Consider the following 24,754-nt stretch of genomic DNA (forward strand, 5'->3'; position numbering starts at 1 on the left):
GTCGTAACTCAAGATACGACTGTTTGTGAAAATGCTTTATATGCTTCATCTTAAGATACGACAAAGTGACGTCATCACCACTGTCAAAACAACGCACATTACAGATGTGTCGTTTTGGGAAATTGTAGAAGTCAGTGTATGCAACTACATAGTAAAATATCTCAATTTTTGATTTTTTTGAGATACGACACTTTGTGACGCTGTCGACGAGTGGTCCTGTCATCTTTGTATCAACTCAAACTGAATCAGAAGAAACACTGCTTGATATGTATCATTAAATGAAGTCCACTAGAATTTCTAGTAGAAGTGTCATCTTGCTGAAGTTGTCAGCTGATTGTCGAAGTTCAGGCATCCTCTTCGTAATTGCTTGCAGAAATGCAGAAAAGGGAATGTCTCGAAAGATTTGAAGGACTTCTTTGATTGAAGAATTGGTGTCTTCAGAGAGGTCCGGCGGTGATGAAGCTGGAGATCGTTTCTTAGCATTGGTGGCGTTAGCATAGGTTTGTTTGGTTTCTGAAGGTATCGGCTTAACAGGAAGAGATTTTTTGACCAATGGAAAGAAATCTTTTGGAGTTGGTGTCTCAGGAACTTTAGCTCGGCGTGCTTGAATACGTTTAATAACTTGGCCTCCTTTAAAAATAGCCTGGTGGTCTTTGCCACATTTGGCACATTTGTAGCTCTTCTCATCCTTGCGGTGAGGGCACTGGTAACTGAGATGGTGTGCTGCACAATGCATACATTTTGGGGCGGCATAACAAAAGAATTGTGTATGCTCCAGTCTTTGACAGCGAAAGCATTGGATGTAAGTCTTAGCTTGGTAAGGTTCTACTGAAATTCTGTAAAATTCCAAATATTGGAGTTGAAAGATAGCCTGAGAAGTTGGCGTTTTCTTTAAGGTGATTAGAAAAAGTGGAATAGGATTTTTATTTTTCCCCGTCAGCCATTGAACGTTCACTACGTCGTAACTTCTGTTGGTGAGATCTGCTCTGATGTTCTCCAATTGAGTATCAATTGGGAGTTTGCGAGTTATAACTTTTAGATGACGGTCAGTAGATGTAGTCTCCATGGAATACGAAAATTTGTATTCCTGGCAGAATTTCTCGAGATTGGCATAATCGTCTTGGTTTAGGCATTGAAATTTCATACCATCCTTGGTAACTGCGCAATATGGGATATCCTTACAGCGAGCGGATGCACCGTGACTGATTTTGTAGCCCTTTTCCACGGGATAGTCATAGATATAAAAAGACTTGATCTTACGGCGAGAAAAACGTGAAGCCGAAGATTCCTTTGATTGGGAGTCATCTGTGAGAGCCATTGCTTCTTCCTCATCTGTGGTGCTCGAAAGAGCTTCAAACGTATTGTTAGTGTCCACCGTCTGCGGCGTGGATGGAGGAGAGGCCCGACAAATCTTTTTTGGAAGTCGGAAACTATCTCTTGAAAGAACCTCCACAGGTTGAGAATTGGAGGTAGTTTTATCTTGTGATGTCGCAGCAACACTAGGAACACCATAATGAACTTTATGATCGTATGATGAATGTGCTCCTTCACAATATCTACATTTTCTATTTTCTTGACCGAGGACACGAAAGTCCTTCGGATTTGGCGTTACGTTTAACGACATGTTTTTTTTCCTCGACGCATTGTATTCTTGATTGAACTTTTATAGTAGTTCATGTGAAGCCAGATGAAAGGAGAGTCTAGTTTGAAGAGGAAAGGTGAGCAGGAATTGGAGGATTGCTGTTAGCCAATGGCGTTATCAAGTACAGTGGCTCTAAAAAGGGTTTGGTCCTGTACTAATTTTATCAGTCTGAAATAAAGTTTTTTTGCTAATATTAATCAGTGGTGTAAACAGCTGCCACTGTCAAAAATAAGAGAAATTTTTGTGAGAGAGTCTCCTGCTGCACGTATTTGCGGAAGTCGAGTCCTTAGAGTTTGAAGAAACTGGGAAAGTCTAAGTTCCTTGAAGATATCTAATAATTCTTTGAATGGTGAGTTTGAAGCTTCCAGACATTCTGATGATAAAGGTGGCGATGTGATTGAATTGGTCTTTTTTGCATAAATTGAACCAGAGAGAGGTTTACTTATAGAATGAGACGATGTTCAGATGATGAGTCTTGAAGTAGTAGTGGAAAATCTTTGCGTGGAAGTTTCTGTAGAGTAGATCGTCTAGTGAGTATTTTTGAGATGGTGGGGCACCTCGGGGAGTTGGTTGGGTGCCCCCCTTGCAATTAACACGCATCACTGATTCATCTCTGGTGGTGCGAGTGCACAGATAGATAGCATGATTACCGGCGCATTTAATACATCTTGGGTTCGCATGACAGGATGACTGGGTATGACCAAGTCTCTGGTATCTATAGCATTGGATGTACGGTCGAGCTCTATATAGTTCAATCTTGACTTTGTAGAATTCCAGGTAAGTTAATTGAGTGATGTCCATTGCAGCCGGAGTCTTCTGTAAGGTGGCTAAAAATAATGGCAGGAGTTGAACAGCTCGGCCCTTCATTTGATTAACAGTAAGAATCGGGTAGCCTCGATTGAGGAGATCTGTTTTGATATTATTGATCTGAGTGTCAATTAGTAATTGACGTATAACTACTTTTTTATGACTGGTTCTTGTTTAGCTAATTCCAGGGCATACTGGAGCTTGAAGTCTTTGCCGTAGGTAATCAGTGATTGCAGAAGGTAATCAGTGATATTTAATATGCGTCTTATAGACCGCGCAATATGGAATGTCCTTGCAGACCGTAGCCGCACCGTGGGTGAGTTTGTAGCCCTTATTATCAGGATAATCATAGATAGTTAAGGACTTAATGTACCGTTTGATTGCAGTAGCAGTGATAGCTTCAGATGATTTAGAATAGTCCGAGTTTTCAGTATCTTGAAAAGAGGTATCCATCTTCCCTGCACTTGTGTCTTCTGGTAAGTCAGGCACCGTTAGGGGAGTAAAACTATTACTGATATACAGGTGAGGATGGTGTTGATCTTGGTTTAATTGTACGTTTAGGCTTTTTGAAAGGACGTTCCCCTGCGGTGGAGTTGGTCGGATCTTTAAGTAACCCAATATCTTCAGTGCTAGTATTGGCAAGAAATGAAGTAAACAGATTAACATCAGGTTCCTGGCCTGTCGCCAATTGGAGCTCGTATGATATATTACAGTAAAATTGTCAGCCACAAGCTGAAGATAGGTGCTTTCGGATATCTTCTGGAAGGAGATCTACATGGGGGCCACACGGGTAGTTGCCTGGGGCATTGACATTTCTCACATTGTTGAAATGTAAAATCTTCAGAAGTAATCGTGGCTACGTGTAGGAGAAACTCCTCGTTAGTTTGAAACAGGTGCTGTTGCCGTTCACCATGTTTTCTATGTTTGGCAACATTGTTGATGTACTTCCGTTGTTTCACGTTTTCTCAAATGTGCGTTCCGAAGGAATCTTACGGAATTCTTCCGTTGTATCACATGTGAGACAAAGCAATTCTATGATTCGTGTAGAGCCCAGGGTTCACGACTCGTCGCAGTCACTTTTCTTTTAATTTAAGTAATGCCTTTCGGAGAATGAACAGGACCAAATTGAGAGTTCGAAGATTAACTGCAAACTGCTCTTTTTGTGTAGCTAGGAAAGCTGAGAAAAAAAGCATTCTCTTTGTTTCATCTTGCGTCAAAACACGCATAAGTCCTGAATAAGTGAATGAAAATTTTAATGAATAACAAATGAGGGTAAATGTTTAGGAGAAGGGGCCCCGAAGTACGTTAAAAATACAAAATTTAGGGGAGAAATGGAAAATGCAAGTACTTAGACCTAATATAACGTAACTAAATGTAACGTAAACTAACTTAAACTAACTTAAACTAACATAATATTAATAGAAATAAGTGAAATTCTATCATTTTTTTTCGAAAATTATGCTGCACCCCTACACTAAATTAATCTAACATAAACTAACCAGATCTAACCAAAACTAACCTAAACTAACCCAAACTGACCTAAACTAACCTAATGTGAACAAAAACTAATGAAATTGTAATATTTTTTTAAAAAGAAAAGAATAGCTGGACCCCTTCTGCTAAACATTGTCTCAAATGATAATCGACTGGCTCTTCACTTGATAAGTTCATCTGGAGGAATATAACTTACTTTCGCTACCATGATCTTGGTTTAAAAAAAAAAAAAAAAAATCGAGATATGAGTTGAGAACGAGAATCTGTTCTCGTGCCCATGGATGAAGTAGGGAAAGCTTCCTTATTATTAGAGCCATGAGAAAAGAAAAAAAAGTTCGACTTCTTATCTATTGTATAAGCGTCCAATGGAATATTAAAGATCTTTGGGTAGAAATGATGGGAGAAAGAAAAATTAATTAGGAGAATAAAAGAGTGATTTCACTGTCTATAGTTTTGTTTTTACAGCGTGGGACAACTGAAAGTTCGATTTTCCATACGAAGTGAACGAACGACATGAAAACTGAGTTCATGATCAAGAAATAACATTGTTCTTAATGGTTGATATAATAACGTAGAGAGTGATCGTGTAATATGTAGCAGGATTTAGTATTTTTTCTTCCGACGGTTGGCAACTCTTATTAAACTACCTTGCATACGAGTATGTTCCATGTTCTCACTCGCTGCTGAGTGTTAAAGCCTGTGTGACAAACATCTTGGCATTTCAGCTAAACGAATAAAACGCAAGCTCTGACGCGACGTTGCCGAGTGTTAGGGGTGTGGCTATGGCTAAGCAGACGAATTACAGCGTGAATCAGGAGGCAGAGGTTGGACGTGGATGTGTACAAAATAAACGTGCCAATACCCAGGGGTGTAGCCATGGGGGGGCATATCGGGGCCCGGCCCCCCCAAATGACTTCCTGGCCCCCCCAAATGACCAGCTTTTAAAAACATCATTGTAAGATTACCTCGCTTCATTCACTTGAAAATAACAAAGTTTACATATAATTGATAATTTACGGTAAAACATTATGGAAAAATACTATTTTACTATACCAATCGAAATATAGTATGGTATTTCCTCCTTATACCAGTCGGAAAACAGTATGGTTTATTATTATTATTATTATTATTATTATTATTATTATTATTATTATTATTATTATTATTATTATTATTATTATTATTATTATTATTATTATTATTATTTTTTTTTTTTTTTACAGCAGATATCACAGTTTACTGCGATTTATATTTGACACTTTGAAAACAAACGTTTCAACAATTTACTGTAAATACTACCACAAAACAATGGTACTAAACTGATTTGTAAGTAGGCCTGCATTACATTTTTTATATGCTGTAACTAGTATTTAAAAAAACATATTTATACCAGATGAAAAATTTGGTGAAAAACAACGTTTTTCAGTATGGATTTCAATTAATCGGTAATTTTCAATTATTTTCACATGTCATCATCCCCCTTAGGAGTAATAATGGCCACTGAATTTGGATTTAAACGGCATCGGAAGTGGCACTGTTCGTATCAGCCACTCCGAAAACTATGATTCAACATTAATATTGGTCATTTTCGATCATTTTTGTATATCTTCGCTTCTCTTCAAAGTGCACATTCAAAGTAAAGCTATAAAAAACATTCCAGGCCCGAAACTCATCTACGTTGAAAATTTAATCGAAATCAGTCGGGTGGCTCAAGAGTTGTTACAAATGTAGTAATTTCATTATATATATATATATTACAGAGTGAATGGTAAGTAAGTGGACAAATTTGGGCGGGTGATAGTACATCTAATAAGAAGCAAAAAAAAAAAAAAAAGTCGTAGTGAACATGGGAAATTCCATCCCGTTTAGGACTGACAGTGTCGAAAGCAATACATCATAGAGAATGCGGTTAAAAATGTAACTTAGAAAGTCATACCTACTCTGTTGAAAAATGCATGTTTGGAAACACAGCTATGCGTGCGCACGGAATTCCCCAAAGGAACGGAGGGATTCCCGGATATGCTGTAAAGGAAAGAAGTGTCACACGTTGTTAATCCCGTGCGCACACGTAGCTGCGTTTTCAAATATGGATTTTTCAATAGAGTAGGTATGAGTTTCTAACTGACGTTTTTAACCACACTCTCCACGATGTTGGCCTCTGAAGCTGTTTTTAAGCTGTTGGCCTCTGAAGTACATGTTCCCATGCTTTCAACACTCTGTCATTGCTAAATGGGACGGAATTTCCCCCATGATCACTAGGACTTTTTTTTTTTTTTTTTTGCTTTTCTAAGATTTACTATCGCCCATCCAAGTTCGTCCACGTAGTTACCGTTCACCCTGTATATATAGATATATAAATAAATAATTATATTATTTCGGAAAGTTTCGAACTATAGCCTATGTAAATTGAATCATACAGAAGTTATTCGAAGACGCACTAGACACCAGCATGACTGGTGAAGAACTCTGTGTGTATCACAATACAATAAAACTCGGTTTTGCGGCTATCGCAGCATTGCATTTACGTTACACGATTTTCTGGAGTTAGTTGTTAGTGATCGTAACTACCGCTTTAAAATTCCTTCGCGTTCCCACTTGCATCGCTATTTCTGAGAATATTATTTAAAACTTCTGATTCGAATCATTACCCATTCTTTTCTTCGAAGAAATTTCGCATGTGAAACAGAAGAAACTTTTTTTTTCTTGAAACATTTTTGACGGAACAATGCACGATTTGCAGACCTAAAGATATTAAAAACCTTATTCGTCGGATATTATTGTCGTACTACTTTATTATTATTATTTTTGGATTTGAATGTTTCTGAAGAAATCGAGTTTATTCGCATTCTCGCACCAATTTGTTTAAAAAAAGAATTTATAAAGTGGTAAACTGAAGTCCGAAGTCCAAAGAAGGTGCTCGAAAGCTTGTTTACAAACGAGATGTCCCTGCTCCTTCACGTGTGCAGCCACTTCGAATTTGTGGTCGACGAGGAACCAGGCCCGTAGCCAGCCTCGAAATTTAGGGGGGGCTAAATGTAAATTAGGGTGGGCACACACAAAGATATATATATATATATATATATATATATATATATATATATATATATATATATATATATATATATATATATATATATATATATATATATATATATATATAATGTCTGTGTGTGATGATGAATAATTTCTTATGATCTTAAAACTAAAACTACAGCGTGAAAGAATTACTATTAAAATTTACCCATATAGCGTTAGTAGAATTGTACCTGAAAGCTAGAATACTATGTGTTTCCTTTTTATTTATATGTTATGGCAACAAAATATTTCTTCCGTTTTCTCATCTTCAAGGAAATAAAAAAAAAATATTTTAAAAAAATAGTTGGCCGAACGAACCAATCATTGAAATTTCCAAAGAATTAGTACAGGAAATACCTTTTTAAATTTTTGATGGACTGAAACAATATTTGTGAAACACGAAAATATTTAGAGAGTAATGAGATTTAATACTATCTTCAAAGAGATTCTACAGAGAAGGGTTTCAAAATCTTAAATCAATATTTTGAAATACATGTGGCCTAAACAAATATATGCATATTGGAAAAATGAAATTAACATCTTATCTGTATTATTATTTACATGTCCTTAGATACGAAATTTTATATTTCTTCAAATATTACGCGCTTTATTTTACACTTGTACTTCTAAACATTTTTTGATCAGTTTTTTATAGTGATGTTCGAAAAAAATAATGATATGTTTATGGATTTTTGCTATCTACAAATTTATAAATTTTATAAGATTAAGAAACACAAACACAACACGCATATATACACTCCTCATGTTGGCACACTATAGTAGAAACAAGTTGAACATTTGAACAATCACTAACAACACAATCACAGTATAAGTCTCCTTGTTTTGGATGCTGCTAATCTTAGAACAATTTGTCCAGATCGAGATTTCTGGTGATGTCATTGTTGTAACTCAACAAAACAAGATCGGCACGGTGCAGTTAATGTACAATTCCTTTTGAAAAAATGCCCTAACAAAGAAGGAATTCCTCTCACCTGAAGTAGTCCTATATAACGGTTGACCGGCTTCAGAGCAGAAATTTAGTAAAGAAAATATTCAAATTTACAAACGTAGATATAATTTCTAATTGCTTTCTTTTTAGTAACTGAAAAAATACATTTTGCATAACAGCTGTGAGTTCCATTTTATCACAACACATTTCAATTTTTAGACGTCGCGGACCCCGTAGCCAGGTCAAGCGGACCCCCGGGGTCCGCGGACTCCAGTTTATAAACCACTGCTCTAGACTTTTTGGAACATACTATCAACAATCATTTAGGACGATTGCTACTAAAGTCATTTAAGTAAAAATAATCTGTTATGTTTTGGTACTCGAGCATTCAAATAAGAAATAACTCCAAAAAAGTTCCCTGTTCTAGCGCAGTTACCTTCTTTCTCGAAACGAAATTGATAAGAGAAGTAACAATTCATTAAATTTTCTTTGTATAGTACAATTCATATCAAAGTATACATGAAATTCTTCTTTACATTGTACAAATAAGAATTCGAAATCAGTGACTTTCGCAGGTACCGGTACTAAAAAAGTTTAAGTTAAGAACTAATGATTTAAACAGCTATTTACTTATTTCTATTGAAGATATCTCTTCTTCAAAATGAAACTACATTAACAAATTGTTACTTTTGTGGACTACCCCGTAGCCTCATGGGCACAGCGCTCGACTTTGGCGCGTCTGGTTTCAGGTTCAAACCGTACTGGGAGTCCTCGGATTCAAACCGATAGTGATTTGGATGTTACTTTAAGCTATAGGTCCCGTGTCTACATAGCCTCCCTGCTGAAGAGGGATGCTAAACTCCCCAACGCACCCTGTTTTAAGTCAAAGATCAAATTTCAAATTTATAAAGCATTATACATATTATCATCCAATAAGGTTCAATTTTTAATTGAAAATTCTGTTTTTCCTATAAGTGCAACTACTACCTCCGTTTAGTCCCCTACATTTTTTGTTTACATACCAGAAGATTGCAAGGTATTCTTTTAGAAAATAGTAACTTTGGATGATTAGGCTTACGTCTGATGATCTGCATGAACATTTGATTCTGGCACCAAAAATTGGCAACAATTATTAAATTATTTTAATAAAGTATCTAATAATTCATCCCCGAAAAAGATTAAGTGAATCGAACTTATTTTTAGTTTAAAGATATATTAAAAGTATTACTTATCTATTCCAAGTTATTTAACAAATAGTCAAGTTGCTGATACACTACAATTCTCATTCTTCAAGTCAACTTCGGTGCATCTTCAGAAACCAGCATCGATCAACTTTCAATTACAACCATGTTCAACTCATAACACAACAAGAGTAAACACAATTCAGAAAAGGAAACTTTTCTTACTCCGTTATCACGTGACATAAAACGTAGTCAAAATCCCCCCCTCTCCATGTCCAATATACACAAAACAAATCCATACACCTGTGTGATGATTAGAGCGAAGCAGTAGCGACCCCCTGTTAAGGGATGCTGTCTTTTCAATCTCTCGCATATTGACCGAAAGCCAATGACTCACAGCAAAAGGATGTTTTCAGTTGCAAATTCCAAGAAGGACAGGAAGAAGTAAACTCTTCGTCCGCAGATTATGGTAAAACTATGTTGTTTCCGAACACAAATGCATGTTTGCCGATAGAATAACCATAAATTATGTTTCTCCTGCAGCGAGGGTCGTTTGCTCATGAAGCATTAAAAAAAAAAAAAAAAAAAAAAAAAGTCTCACGCTCAAAGAAATATTAGCAATTCAAAGAAGCGTAGCGCATAAATAGGCCAATACTTTAAATGAGGATAATAAAAGTAAATTTTAATTTAGCACTCTAAAGTACATTTGGAAATACAATTTCTTCCAACATTTCAGTCAGTGTTCGAATTAAACTTTCGAACGAGAGGGGGATGCTTATGTATTTTTGCTGTAAATGTAGAAGGCAAAAATTATCCCAGAAATGGATGTTATGTTACTTCTGTGATACGAGCCGGACATACATTTTTACCGAAGGGGAATTTCCCCGGCATACCCCGTTAATTCGAACTATGACTTTAGTTAGGGGGCTGCAAAAAATTTAGGGGGGGGCTGAGCCCACCCTAGCCCCCCCTTGGCTACGGGCCTGCGAGGAACAGAACTCTGTATCGTTAAGACTGGCGAACTTCAAATGCACGAAGCACCCTGTATCTCGGAAGAAGAGGTCGATGTTATTTCTTTAAATCCTGTTTTGACTGCATCTTCCGCAGTAAATTCTCCTTGCCAATCACCAGTGTCCTAAACTGATGGGTGCGACCTCCTTGGTTAATTAAACAACCTTATGGGGTTAAAAGATTATTACGAGTCTACCATTTTCTAATACTTTGATTTGTTGGCGAAAAACGCTATAAATATATTCACAATAATATAAGCATTTTCTAATAAAAAAAAGTTCTACCCTAAAATAATCAAAATAATGAAAAAATAAAGATCAAAAAGTGTTACGTAACAAAGGGGTGGGGTTCGGCCTTGCGTTACAAAGTGTGACAAGCAGAAGGGTGGGGTAAAATTGGTCAAAAATAGCGTTACGTAATATGTGGACGGCCCCTAGAACAGGAAATAAGACATAGATGTTAATTAAATAATTATGTTTTTTTTTTTTAAGTCACGAATAATAAATAATTATTTTTGTCAGGAAATCTTAAAGAAAATAAGTGAAATTTCAAAGAAAATTAGCCTTATGTAGATAGGTTCTGTGTACAAGGGCTTAAACTAGTTATGCAAAAGGTATATTCCGGGTCCGGTAAGGAATTTGGTCCGGGACAGTGATTATTGGTTAAACATAATAAAAACTACCTGGAATATAATTTATGCATAAAAAGCAAATAATAATAATAATAATAATAATAATAATAATAATAATAATAATAATAATAATAATAATAATAATAATAATAATAATAAAGAAGAAGAAGCTGGAAACCAAAATTTGCCAGTTTTTTCATGCCTCAAAAACACTAGCTGCAACATAATTTCTTTTGGCTTTGTAGCTGGCCCCCCCTCAAAAACGACGGGCCCCCCCTACATAAACCTGCTGGCTACACCCCTGCCAATACCGTTGATCTCTCATTTGTTAGCAGCATTTAAAGGGAAGTTGGAGTGCCTCCTTCAAATGCCAAGATGTTTGTCACGCCGTTTAGTTTCGGTTAACAGGTTAAAGTGAGGAATACTCTAATGAAGGGACGTTTATATTATGTTTTTCTTACATGAATTTCCTTTCACATGATATTACATTTAAAAAAAAATTCAATCACCCCTAAACTTAATGTGATGCAACGTACGTCATTATATACTTTTCTGAGCCTCTTGTGTTAGTAGTAATCCATTCAACTATGCAGTTTTTGTCAAAATCTTCTACAAGGGAGGATGCCTGTGTTACTTCCCGATCTAGGGGTATGCTTACATCTATGTGTTGAACAGTAAATAAGGAAACAATATAGAGCGGTAGCTACTGAGGTACGTTACATTGGTTTAAAAAAAAAGTTTTATTGCTACGTGCTAAAGGAACAAAGTCTCGTGTAGTGTCAAAAAACTGTATACAATAAAATAATTCATGCATTAGCATTAAGTAAGCTTTTCCCTTTATCTTGTAGTAATAAAATTTTTCCTAAACAAAAAATATTGATGGCTAGCAAAGTAGTTTTAATAACATGTTACTGTAATAATATCTTTAAGAATTTCTTAATAATCACTCGAATTTAATATATCCTCGAATCTAAGACACACCCCGATTTCGCTAGGTTAAATTAAAGAAAAACAGTAATATGTTCCGTTTTTACTATTACTAAAGCGCTCTTTGATATTGGTCATTTTCGGTTATTTTTATATATCCCTCTCCCCTCCCCGCGTTGCGGGGCACAGCATCTGAAGTATCATTGTTCATCTCAGCAACCCCAAAAACAGAAGTGTCACTGTTCATCTCAGCGACCCCAAAAACTATAGATTCGACACTAATGTCGGTCATTTTCGATCATTTTCAAATGTCTCTCCCCCTGCATTAAGTTACACGTTGAAGTGATATGCCAAAAACCATCTCATTTTCGAACTTCATCTAGATTGATGAAAATTTGATCAAGATCGGTCAGGTGGTTGAAAATTTGATCATTTCCTCCTCCTCCTCCCCCTCCTCTTCCCTTACGTTGCATCGTCAAAGTTAAATGATAAAAATTATTCCAGTCCCGAATGTCATGTATGTTGTAAATTTGATCGAGATCAGTTAAATGATAAAAATTATCCCAGGCTCGAATGTCATGTATGTTGAGAATTTAATTTATTTTTTGAAATATATGTCCCCCTTTCATCTCCCCTACATCGTGCCGTCAAAGTAAAATGAAAACATTCCACGTTTGAACGTAATGTATGTTGAAAGTTTGACTAATATGGATCGGATGGTTTAAGAGTTACTAACTCACGAACGTGGTCACTTTTAATTTTATATTCATTAATTTTTACATGTCTCCTCCTCCTCATTTCCTACATTGTTTCGTCAAAGGGAAATGGTAAAATACATCCCAGGCACGAACGTTATCTATGTTGAAAATTTGATCGAGATTGGTCGTTTGGTTTAAGAGTTATTAAGTTTTATTTATTTTTTTAAATAATTCCCATTCCTCCACCACCCCTAAGTTCTACCGTCAAAGTGAATAGCGAAAAACACTCCCAGGTCAGAACTGCATCTACGTCAAACATTTGATAGTGATTGGTCGGGTGGTTCAAGAAATTAAGAGTCACAAACATAGTTACTTTCAATTTGGATCTGAAGTTTTTTGTTCACAGACAGCGCTATTAATATATAGATTAAAGTCTCTGCAAATATGGTACATATTGTATATATGTAAATACAATAGTATATGTTTTATTATTTTTATTTTTAAAATTTTTCTTCTTGCTTTTTGTTATTTCTTATATACGTTGTTACATTGTTTCAGTGTCTAATTGATATTGATCTGTGCCTGAAACATTTATACATAAATAAATAACATTTACAAGTAAAAAACAACAAAAAAAACATTAGGTTTAGCTTGGATGATAATTTAGATTTGTTTCCCTGTCTTTTCATTTGAATGAAACCATAAAACTAATACTTTATTTTCTACTTCAGACAACTCCCAATCATGGATGTCTCATTCAGTTGGTTGATCTGGTACACTCTGGTGCCTGTACTTCCTATAGTAATTCTAGTGGTGCGACACAAAATTAGAAATCGAAGATTCGTTCAGTTGATAGAGAAAGTGCCTGGACCTCCAACTAATCCAGTGATGGGAAATCTCTTACAATTCATCACATTATCGAGATCAGGTAAGAAATTTAACCAGTTGAGAATGATCCAAGAACATTGCCAGAACGAAGTTAAAAATAATTTTTTTGAAATTTATATGGAATTGTATATTATATTCATTTGATTAACTTCAATAGATAATACACTTACTTGGAACCCGTGTATCAGGAAATCTATTGAATTAGTTATATAGAGCTGTTACTCTTTTATCATCGTATATATACTAAAAACGCAGATATAACCAGTGGTTATCGGTTACTATTTGGTACAAAAATGTTCACCATACTATTAGGTATTGATTAACATCAATATCATCTCTCTATGATTTACGGTTCCAAAGATATGGCTCCTTAAATATTCCGAAATCGGGACTCTTTTGGCCAATATTTCGAGAACGGTAACAGTGGCGCGAAAAATCCCAATACTTTTTTTTAAAGATAGTTTTTGATGCTCTATCAAACGAAGGACTCAAAATTGAAAAATTCGTAAATAACAAACAGACAGAGACACACACACACAGAGACATAGAGAATCCAGTAACGAACTGTTTAAGATCGTTGAAAGTAATTAGCAGATAAATTACATGAAATCTATTCTCCATGTCTTTATCTTACAAGAATCGAGCTTAGATCGATACATGAAGTACCAAGGGTGAGCTTTTATGGGCTATTTTGATAAAATGTAAGGTGAGATAAAACTATATTAAAATACAATAAAATAGAAGCTCGTAATAAATATTCGTAATCTATTAATTTGGAAGCAAATGTGAGTGAGAACTAGAAAATGATTCTATTCATAGCTATCTTCATTTTCACTGTGAAAATAATTAAATAATCTTGTCTAGTACTATATTAAGGCATATAATTCATTAAAATTAATAATTATTTATTTGATCATATAAAGGAAAATGTGAGTAACAAATATATCACTTAAATACACAATCAAAACTTTATCTTTACACTTGTCCTTATATTTCAGGAGTCTTTAAGAAGATCAGTCAATATTGCACAGAATATTGGCCAATTTTTAGGACATGGAGTGCCACGTATCCTATAATACACCCATTACATCCAAATGATGTTGAGGTAAGATGATAAAATTAAGCTGAAACAAGATCTACTTTAGACAGATACTACTGAAAAAGTAAGATCGCTATTGCAACAGATGACCAAATGGGACGCATCAATCACAACACATGGCCTACTCTTTATTTGTCGCTAGTGTTGAGTATTAATAGCTTGGACTTGCGAGTTAGTGTAACTTGTCTGTTTTTGGCATTGTTTATCAGGTAACTCACAACATTGTCCTAACCAAAAGGTAATTTGAGACATTATGTTAAAAGAGATGTATAAAATTATGTTAAAAGATTCAAATAGAAAGTGATTTAACAAACCTTATGCCATAGCTCCTGGTTTGATAATTTCAAGGTAAAAACGAATTCATTTAGTTTGTAGAAACATAATTTTGAGTGAAACCTTCCTTAACGATATCTCTCAATAACATATATAAAATATTCATAGTAATGACATTTTTCGGCAAAAATATATGTATTATTACAGGGTAACGGACAAATTCAGATACCAACACTAAAAAACGTCTTTCCTCTACAATGTTTTAGTAACCTCTTCACGGACAGAAAGTATTCTTAGTACATACATGTTTAGCACAGAAAATAATTTCTGCAATTTAAAACTCTTTTTTATCTTTCATTTAATGCACAGTATAACCCCCTAAATTTATGATAATAAGTTAATTAACACCTCCATATAGTTATTAACAATTAAGCCTCATGATTGTTTTCTTACTCTTTTACAGTTGCTGTTAAACAACAGTAAACATATTGAGAAAAGCAGAATATACAAATTTCTCCATCCTTGGCTTGGCACTGGATTGCTTACAAGTACAGGTAAGATACATTTTTTGTTAGAATATTGGAAATACAGTAAACCTCCCTTAATACGAACTCGCTTAAGCCGTACACTAGATTAAACTAACTAACTAACTAACTATATGGCCTATGGAACCCGGAGGTTCAATGCCACGTTCACAAAAGCTCTCCACTGATTTCTATCGTTTGCTAACTGCATCCAGTTTCTACTTTGTATTCCAATCTCTGCGAGATCCATCTTAATATTGTCCTCCCATCTCCGCCTAGGTCTTCCTAATGGTCGTTTTCCGATTGGTCTTCTAGTCAAGACTTTGAAAGCGTTTCTACTTTCTTCCATTCTAGCTACATGACCTGCCTACCTAAGCCTCCTAGACCCCTTGACGACTCTAACAATGTTGGGTAAACCGTATAAATTATGTACTTCCACGTTATGAAGTTTTCACCATTCCCCATTCCCGTTCCTCTTGGGTCCGAATATTCGTCTCAGGATCTTGTTCTCAAATACTTTCAGTCTATGTTCTTCCCTCAGAGTAAGTGACCATGTTTCGCAGCCATACAAAACAACAGGCATGATTACCGTTTTGTATATTTTAAGCTTCAAACTCCTCGACAGAATTCGCGGTACACTAGATTAACATTAACAAAATTTCAGTGCAGGCAGGGATGTACCTTATCTTATAGGAAGTTTGGTCGGTTAACACGAATTTCGGTTAGTACAAATTATGAACTCGTTTTTAAGTCCTTTCCGTCATTAGAGGTTTTCATTTAACACGAAATATCAACATTTCTTTCTTTCTTTCTTTTAAAAATTTTACTCCAGATCAGTTTTTGTAAGTATCTATACAGAAGAAAAGTGCCTAGTAAATGAGAGAGAAACAAGAAACGCTTATTTGTTTCTTATGAGATGTCAATTCTTTCCTCCCTCAACCACTGAACACTACAGCTGCTTGGCAGACGAGCTGGTGACTGTACAGCGGTGGACACTTCTAAATGGTACACCTTAGCCGTAAATCTCCATATGACTGTACCATTTAGAAGTGTCCACCGCTGTACAATAGAAAATAACTCTACCCGCCCCTGTGGCTGCAAACTGGTGACAGCAATTTTAAAATATGTAACTTTCCATTATCAGCTTAGTTGCGAATTTTATAATTTGGCCTGGATTTTCTGCATGGAAATTCCAAGAATTGGAAGTCGTTTATGCTCGTTGTTTCCGCCACTTGACTCTTCGGATGTGAGCAATATTGACGTTATTTTTTCCTCTTCCTTCTGACCTCTGAAGTTAGGATGCGAATATTCGAACACTTTTCTAGCGAACACGGTAACATTGCAGTTCTGTGTTCAGACTTGCTTTTCTATTATTTAAATGTGAGCTAATACGCGAGGAGTCATGGCCAAGAGGAAGCAGACAAAAGTAGATTTGCAAACAAAACTCAAAATCCTAGAGGAAGTAGACTGTCCTGTGTAGAAGAAAAGTGTAATTGCCAAAAAGCATGGACCTCTCAAATCTACCTTATCTACAGTACTTAAAAGATCGTGAAAAAGTTATTAATGGTGTTGCATCGGGTTCCGGGAACAAATCTAAGCAACTTTCCAGTGCTAAGTACGAAGATGTGGAGACTTCAATCATGTGTGTGCTTCCAATGTACCTTTAAGTGGACCTATAATTCAATCGAAAGCAAACAAGATTGCCAAAAGTTTAGAATTTCAATATTTCAGTTGTTCCGCTGGTTAGCTTTACCGATTTCACCAGAGATACTCATTTACATTATTAATGATTTGTGGTGAAGCAAATAAAGTTGATGAAGAAGGAGCAAATAACTGTGTATATGACAAAGTGAGAGAAAAGTATGCCTTGTGTGATTATACAATATGGACGAAAGTGGATCTTTTAAAATAATCTTTTTCCAAGTCATGCCCTCGGAATAAAAGGTGAGAAGTGCCATAGTGGAGGACTAAGTGCCATAGTGGAGGTTTGACCTTTGTCCTTGTATGTAATGCAGACGGCAGTGATAAACACCGTCCTTGGGTGATCGGCAAAATTTGGTTCGTTCGGTTAACACGACTTTTTTTTCTAACACGAATTCTTGAGTTTCCAGTCCCTTGGAATTCGTGTTAACGAGAGTTTATAGTATATTTCTACGTTTTATTTTAACTCAATTTAGAGAAACGTAATTTAGACGAATGGGCGTCCAATATATGTATTCACTGACCATTAAAGAATCCTTAGAGTTGGGGAAGTTTGTATGATCAAAAGAACCGCCCCAATGATATGGAGATCGAAGCAAAAAAAGAGATGGATGATGAAGAAAAAGGGCCCAGTATATTGGAAAGTGAAGTAGTACAAGCCATCAAAGACATGTGAATTAGGAAGACCACTGGAGACGACGATATACAAGCAGGTTTGCTAAAGGTTTTAGAAGACAATGCAATGAAAGTACTGACTTCACTTATTAACAAGATCTACCTGAGTGGAGAATGGTCAAAGGATTTTTTGATATTATAATGATTACATTGCCCAAGAAAAAGCAAGTAAAGAAGTGCAGCGATCACAGAACCTTATTTCTCACAATGAAAAGATTATTGCTCGTATACTGAACAGGCGGCTGAAAAGTAAGATAAAAGAGAGGCTAGAGGAAGATCAATTTGGATTTCGGAAAGGGAAACACACCACAGATGCTGTTGGGCTAATGAGAATTATATCAGAACAAGTTCTTGACATAAGCGAAGAGTTGTGTTTGTGTTTCATAGATTGGCTAAAAGCTTTCGATCGGGACAATTAGACTAAACTTGTGAAAATACTTAAAGAAATCGGAGTCAACTGGGCAGACCGACGACTCTTTCAAAACCTGTACATAGGACAACGAAAAATGAAATCTTTGAGTTTTACGTCCCACGGTTATGCCGGTTAGGCTAAAGGAGACGGTGATAATGAGAGATGAGTGAAATGGTGGAATGAAGAAAGTGGGAGGAAACGGGAGAACCCCGAGAAAACCCACGAGCACGGTGTTTGTCCACCACAAAGTTCACTTGGCGGGGGCTGGGATCGAACCCGGGACCCCAAGCACCAGAGGTGAACGCTCTACCACTGAGCCACCGCGCCCCCAGGACAACGAATGAAGTTACACTTGAATGTAGGAGAAACCTGTGGAGAATTCTGTGGAGATTAGAAGAGGAACGAGACAAGTATGTAGTATGTCGTCCCAGTTATTAAACATTTACAGTGATTGTTTAGTGAAGGGAATTCAAGATTTCAAGATTGGGGGTCAGATCATTAACAAAATTAAGTATACAAATGATACGACTATTATAGCTAGAACCGAAGAAGGACTACAGAAGATGATTGACAAAATATTTAACATTAGGAAGCTACGCGCCGTTACACGTCATGGTAGGAAAAAGAGAACTTGAAGACGTCGATCATTTCAAGTATCTGGAAAGTATTTTGGCGACAGAAGCTTCTGCACCAAACACATCAGGCGGAAAATTGCCATAGCCAAAGAAGCATTCAACAAGATTCGTCAAAAGTATATTGCATTGTGTGTGTCAGAGACTTAAGCATTACGGAAGTTGGAGAGCTTCGAAATGTGATGTTGGAGGAAGACGGAGAAGATAAACGAATGTTTTAAAACGAATAGGAGAGAAGAGGACGCTTTTAGCCAGCATCCTTCGTAGAAAGGCCAATTGGATAGGACACATCTTGGAAAGAAATTGTCATCTTGATACCCCATAGAAGGGAAGATGAAAGAAAAGCGAGGAATAGGAAGAAGAAAATCTCAATTGAGCGATGATCTGAAAAATAGATGAAAATATTAGAAATTATAGAGGAAGTTTAAGATCAAGCAACGTAGAAGAAAGATTTCCAGACCCAAATCTAAAGTTTTAAAAAATTAGGAGACCCTCGCAATCCCAGGACCTGCCAAAAGGTAGAATTGTTAATAATAATAATAATAATAATAATAATAATAATAATAATAATAATAATAATAATAATAATAATAATAATAATAATAATAATAAAAGTCCAAAGATTGGAGATGTACTAATCGATTTATCTCATTAAGTTGAACATAATGATTTGAAGAAGTGGAAACCCTCATGCTTAGTTTTCGAGACAATCGAAAAACATTGTGACACACAAAAAAATTATGTCGTTTGTTGCCAAAAATAATTTATACTTTTTATTATGCTGGAGCGCATTGGAAAGATTACACTGGTGATGGAATACATAGTTAAAACGATTAATTGGTTCAAGAGAAAGAAAATCTTCTCGCTAGTTATGATCGTTTTTACTCTATAGCGATCACCGTTAAAAACCAAAAGTAGATTTTCTGCCACTTCCGTTTTCAATAAATAAAGATTAGCGTACGCGCCTTTGGCGTGGGAGACCCGGGTTCGATTCCCGGCGGGAGCTCATGTGGTTCGGATTCCACGTTAATCAGTAGGTCCACGTCTCATATAGCCTCGCTGCTGAACGGGACGTTAAACTCAAACTCAACTCAACTCAATAAATAAAGAGATTCAAGAGTCCTGATGGTATACAGGGTGGCCCAAAAGTAGATATACAGTTCTGTACTGATCTGCTCACTGTATTTCATTTCTTATTGTTATAAAACAGGTAGTTCTTTATTGTTTATTCTTCATGCTTTTTTACTTATACCTTAAGCCCGGAACAGCTGAAGTAAAATAAACCCATAAGCTAGAATCTTACGCTTGATCAATACAGGGATGTATATCTACTTCTGGGCCACCCTGTATATACTTCTACCCCCTAATCGATTGCAGAAAACCGTTTCTCGCTTTCTATTACCGTTTCTGATCTGCAGTGAGCAATGTAAAAACCAGAAATCGTTAATTTGTGTTCCTTTCGGTTTGAATAGCGCTTTCATAAATGAATTAAATTCGTAACGTTTGATCCTGTAGATACTGACCAAATTTGATGATAATAAATCAATTAGCTCTTGAGAATTTTTGTCTCCCGGAAAGGCAAGTAAACTGTAAGGGTAAATATATAAATAAGCAGTTTTGTCAAACCAACTCCTTATAGCAGCGTTTCCCAACCTTTTTCAACTTGCGGCTCGCTTCAGGTGTAACTTGAATTCTCGCGGCACACTCATATTATTATTATTATTATTATTATTATTATTATTATTATTATTATTATTATTATTATTATTATTATTATTATTATTATTATTATTATTATTATTATTATTTGTAAACATAAAACACCTTGGTATTTTTTCTGTGATTACTGATATATTTTCCACAAACAAGAAAGTTCGATCAGTGGTTTCAATCCGTGGTAATCATTGTGCTTATTTTTCATTCTAATTTAAAAATAGAAAACAATTACAATGAAATATAGGACTCAGGTTTATAAAAATACACTTTCTCTTTCGAAAATTGTATTCAACCCTTCACTAAGAAGGAAGATTACTAAATAACGAACGAACAAACAAATCTCTTGTAATTCTAAAACACAAATGACAGTAATTTGTATGCAGGTTTGCTTTCTCGAAATGATTTAATAATATTTTAAAATTTCAAGTTACGAAATAGTCTGCAACAATAAAGAAGCAATAATGGTGGTAACAATTATAACAAATACCTTTTTAACATTAAAAATGTACAGAATAGTAACACAGTATGGAACTTAAAATTGTAGATTCACAGTAGACGCTCAAAGTGTGAAACACAGATATACATTTTTCCTCACAAATATAATGTGAGACACAATGTCTTGCAATTTGATTGCAATAGAATTAATTATTATGTTTCGATTTCCTCGCGGCACACCGGTTGGGAAACGCTGCCTTATAGTAATGAAAATTTGCCGTTCACATGATATATATATATATATATAGGTCTATATATATATATATATATATATATATATATATATATATATATATATATATATATATATATATATATATATATATATATATATATTGTTGCAGTATGCGCTTCACGACACTCCAAAATTATAGAAAATGTAAAGATTTAAAATTTATTAATTTCATTAATTGGTTTAAAGAGAGAAATATGACAATGTTTTGTTTATTATTCTAAAGTGCTGTAATTAAGTTGCAGACATGTTATATCATCACTATGCATTGCTGATGCTTGTTGTTTCATCAAGAAGTAGACACGAGTCTGCAGTGTCATAATAATAACAAAACAAATATGAAATATATAAATGTCAAACGTTGTGAAAATTTTGTAAACACAGACACATAACTAAAATTAGGTAAAAGTGGAAATTTCGCAGACATAAGCTGTCTACAGAATTTGGTCAATGAAAGAAAATGCAGAAATTGTGAATAAGCACAATTTCGGCTCAGAGATGTAAAACGTCAGAATATGCAATCAACAACAACAGAATTCGTCATCACGAACATGATGATAAAAACCTAATGTTTGAGGGAATCAGGATCAGTTCTGGGAGACCCGTAGAGGATCAGTTCTGGGAGACCCGTAGAGGATCAGTCACCAGAGAGTAGTCCAAGGAGTAGGATTCTCAATAAGAGCCATTATTGAGATCAACAGCGAACTACGTTCCAGTGGACATCCATCCACTGTGAGACGAACTTTGAAGTCTGAAGTTCGAACCTCGTTCATCAAGGTATGCTAGAATAACATCTCTGATATTCAATCTTTGACCAATTCATAGATAGTTCTATGCAATGCGAGTTGACTATTTTACTTAATAACACATACAAACATCCTACTACTAAAGCTCTACTATAAACAATAATTGAATAAATGAGTTCTCTAAAGATTAACATTATCAAGTTTTAATTATATCACTTTCGCATGTCATTCAACATAAATCCTAAGTTTCTTAGGTTGGTGGAGATAGAAGAAGTTTCTCGTTTCCTACCTACTTTGGATAGTAGGTAGAAGCAACAAATACTGTGCACTTAGTTTACATCCCTGGCTTAATAGGCACAAGCACAGTCGTTTTGTTGACATGGTGCAGATGCTTTGGAGTTCGATTCCCGGTAATGGTAGTTACCTGTCGCAAAGCCAAGCGTAATCAGTATATTTTGTTGACATGGCGGAGATTCTGGTGTTCGATCTTAGTTAAATAGACCTCTTGCACGCTAAGTAAGAACATGCGTTAGGTGAAGTAATTTTCCATAAATTAAGTATTTTATTAACAAGTAATAGTTAAAATTAAACCCACACCACCCACCCGTACTGATAGTTGTAGATATAGAATAAGGTAGAACCATGTTATCATTAGAAAATAATCACAAGGAACATTATCCGGTTCTTAAGGATAATGGAGAACCAGCGACGATATTTACAGACAGTAGATATTATAAGTTAGACTTGGGGGTGTTGAGAAGTTTTAGTGAATATGGACCTACATATTCTTCCGAGAAAGAGGAAGTAATTCAAGAGAAGAGACAACGGTGGAAGTATCAAAAATGGTACATGGTGACCTTTCAAAGAAAGGATTTTGAGGTTAATGAGCTAATTGAATTAGGTTATCGCAGGCATTTCTTGTCGGTGATATCAGGTGCGGTAGAAGTATCCTTAAGCTTAAAGAACGCTACGTTCTTTGGGTTAAAGGTAAATGGCCTGTCATATCAAATATGTGGGATCTTTAGGGAGTGTGTCGACCAGGCAAGGGTCAACACATGGCTCGAGAAGTTCAAAAATACATATGAATGCACGGACGCAATTCAAATTGCTGATGTAGTAGGGACTTTTAGCTCACTGGAGAAAAAGTCGAAGTTAATTGTATCTAGGGAAAAGATAATGTTGGATACAGCAGCGTTTGCTAATTTCTTCTTGGAAAGAAAGAAGCGGCGTTATGGAAAATATTAGGAATAGAGCATAGTCAGTAGTATGTATATAGTGAGTATTAATTATAGTTGTAAGTTTATAATATAGGAGTCGGGTCCATATAGACGCAAGTAGTTAATTAGATTTATAGTTAGTGTAATTATAAGTAGTTTAAGAATAGGAATTATATTTAGTTTAGTCAGTAAGAATTATTATTATGGTTATATAGATAATAAGGTTGAGGATTTGTATATTATTGTAGTTTTAGGAAGATTTAAATAAGTAATTTTGAGTAAGATTAAAATAAAATGAATTTAAAATAAGGAAGTAAACATTAGAAGTTAAAATAAAAGTAAATAAACAGAAATGTCTTCAAGACATAGTAAATAGTACAGTATTGAAGTAATAAGAATTTTTAAAATTAATAAATAGGATTAAATAACTAGATCATGAAGGATAATTTTTAAGAAGCTATCTGGAAAAAAAAAGAAAAATAGAAGAATAAGATCATGTTAGTAAATATTAGTAAATAGGGAGATAAAGGCAAGAAAGAAAAAAAAATGGATTGATGAAATTTAAATGTATAGTGAGTAAGTTTAAAAGTTATAGTAAATAGATTCAACGTAATTAGGACATTCTTTATAGGAAAACCTAGGTAGGTTAGAAATCACATTTTCGTGACGTTGAACTGGGAGTGCGCCAAACCTCTCACGAGAATTTTTAGGAACACATAAGTCTTCGGCGACATTAAGGCGGTACAGAGAGGAATTAGATACCCACTTGTCGTTTCGCAAAGCAGTGAGTTTTTTTTTAGTGAATCTTACCTATTTAGTCGAGTACTAGGAAGATCAAAATTTTGAATTTTCTTTTTGTTTTTTTGTAATTGGATTGTAGGAATAGAAATAAGTTAGATGTTAAGAACATAAATGTTAAAGAAAATTAAGAATAGAAAATAGACTTGCTATCTAGCAATTAAGTTAGAATAGTTAAGTTCCTAGGATAAGGAAAGGTACAAAAATTATACTGATCACATGCATTTAAATTAAGGAATGAGAAAATGAGATGGAAAGATCTGGAAAGAGGAAAAAGAGAAGGAAAATAATTAAAATAAAGAAATAGATAGCTAATGTAATAGTATATAGATTAATAAACAGAATATTATGGATTTGACAAGGCAAGATTTTAATTAATCTTGAAATATTTTATTATTATCACTAGATTTGACGATTAAGTATTATTATGAGTATTAAGTATTATTATGATTATTATATTTTAGTAATGTTAATGAAAAAAAAAAGAAGCTAGCTAGATAAATATATGAGTAAGCATTAAAGATAAATACTAGTTAAGATATAGAGCTCTAGAGATAGCTATAATAAAGAAATAAGCTTACTAAATAAGATTTTAGGGGATATAGGACTACGCTATATGCAGTCGATTTAGATACCCTTAAATAGATATAGCACACTATGAAACGAGTTATAGTATCTTGTTTATTAAACTGATCAAAGCGTTCGTTTCAACGTTTAGGCCATTTGGCAAGAAAGGATTTAATTAATTATTATTATTTAGCGCTAGTTAACATTACTTTATTATTATATTATTATTAATTATTATTAAGATTATTATTATTAATTATTATCAAAATTATTATGATTGATTTATTATTATATTAATTATACCTGAATGTGACAATGGCTTAGATAGTTTTTGGGTTACAAGGCCAGTAATTAAAGACGTTTG

At 34.8% G+C, this 24,754-nt stretch overlaps 1 protein-coding gene across 1 annotated transcript in view; it reads left to right on the forward strand.

The window, feature by feature from the left end:
* Nucleotides 1-24,754, forward strand: part of LOC145672910 (cytochrome P450 4C1-like) — an 84,880-nt gene that overhangs the window by 20,544 nt on the left and 39,582 nt on the right. Inside the window, exons 2-4 of the mRNA XM_081742111.1 lie at nucleotides 13,147-13,343; nucleotides 14,302-14,408; nucleotides 15,139-15,229. Of these exons, the coding sequence (XP_081598237.1) occupies nucleotides 13,160-13,343; nucleotides 14,302-14,408; nucleotides 15,139-15,229 (382 nt within the window). The 5' untranslated portion in view covers nucleotides 13,147-13,159. The remainder of the gene's footprint in view (nucleotides 1-13,146; nucleotides 13,344-14,301; nucleotides 14,409-15,138; nucleotides 15,230-24,754) is intronic.

The sequence above is a fragment of the Thermobia domestica genome, chromosome 16 (genome assembly GCF_964235325.1).
Source record: "Thermobia domestica chromosome 16, izTheDome1.hap1.1, whole genome shotgun sequence".
Lineage (NCBI taxonomy): Eukaryota > Metazoa > Arthropoda > Insecta > Zygentoma > Lepismatidae > Thermobia > Thermobia domestica.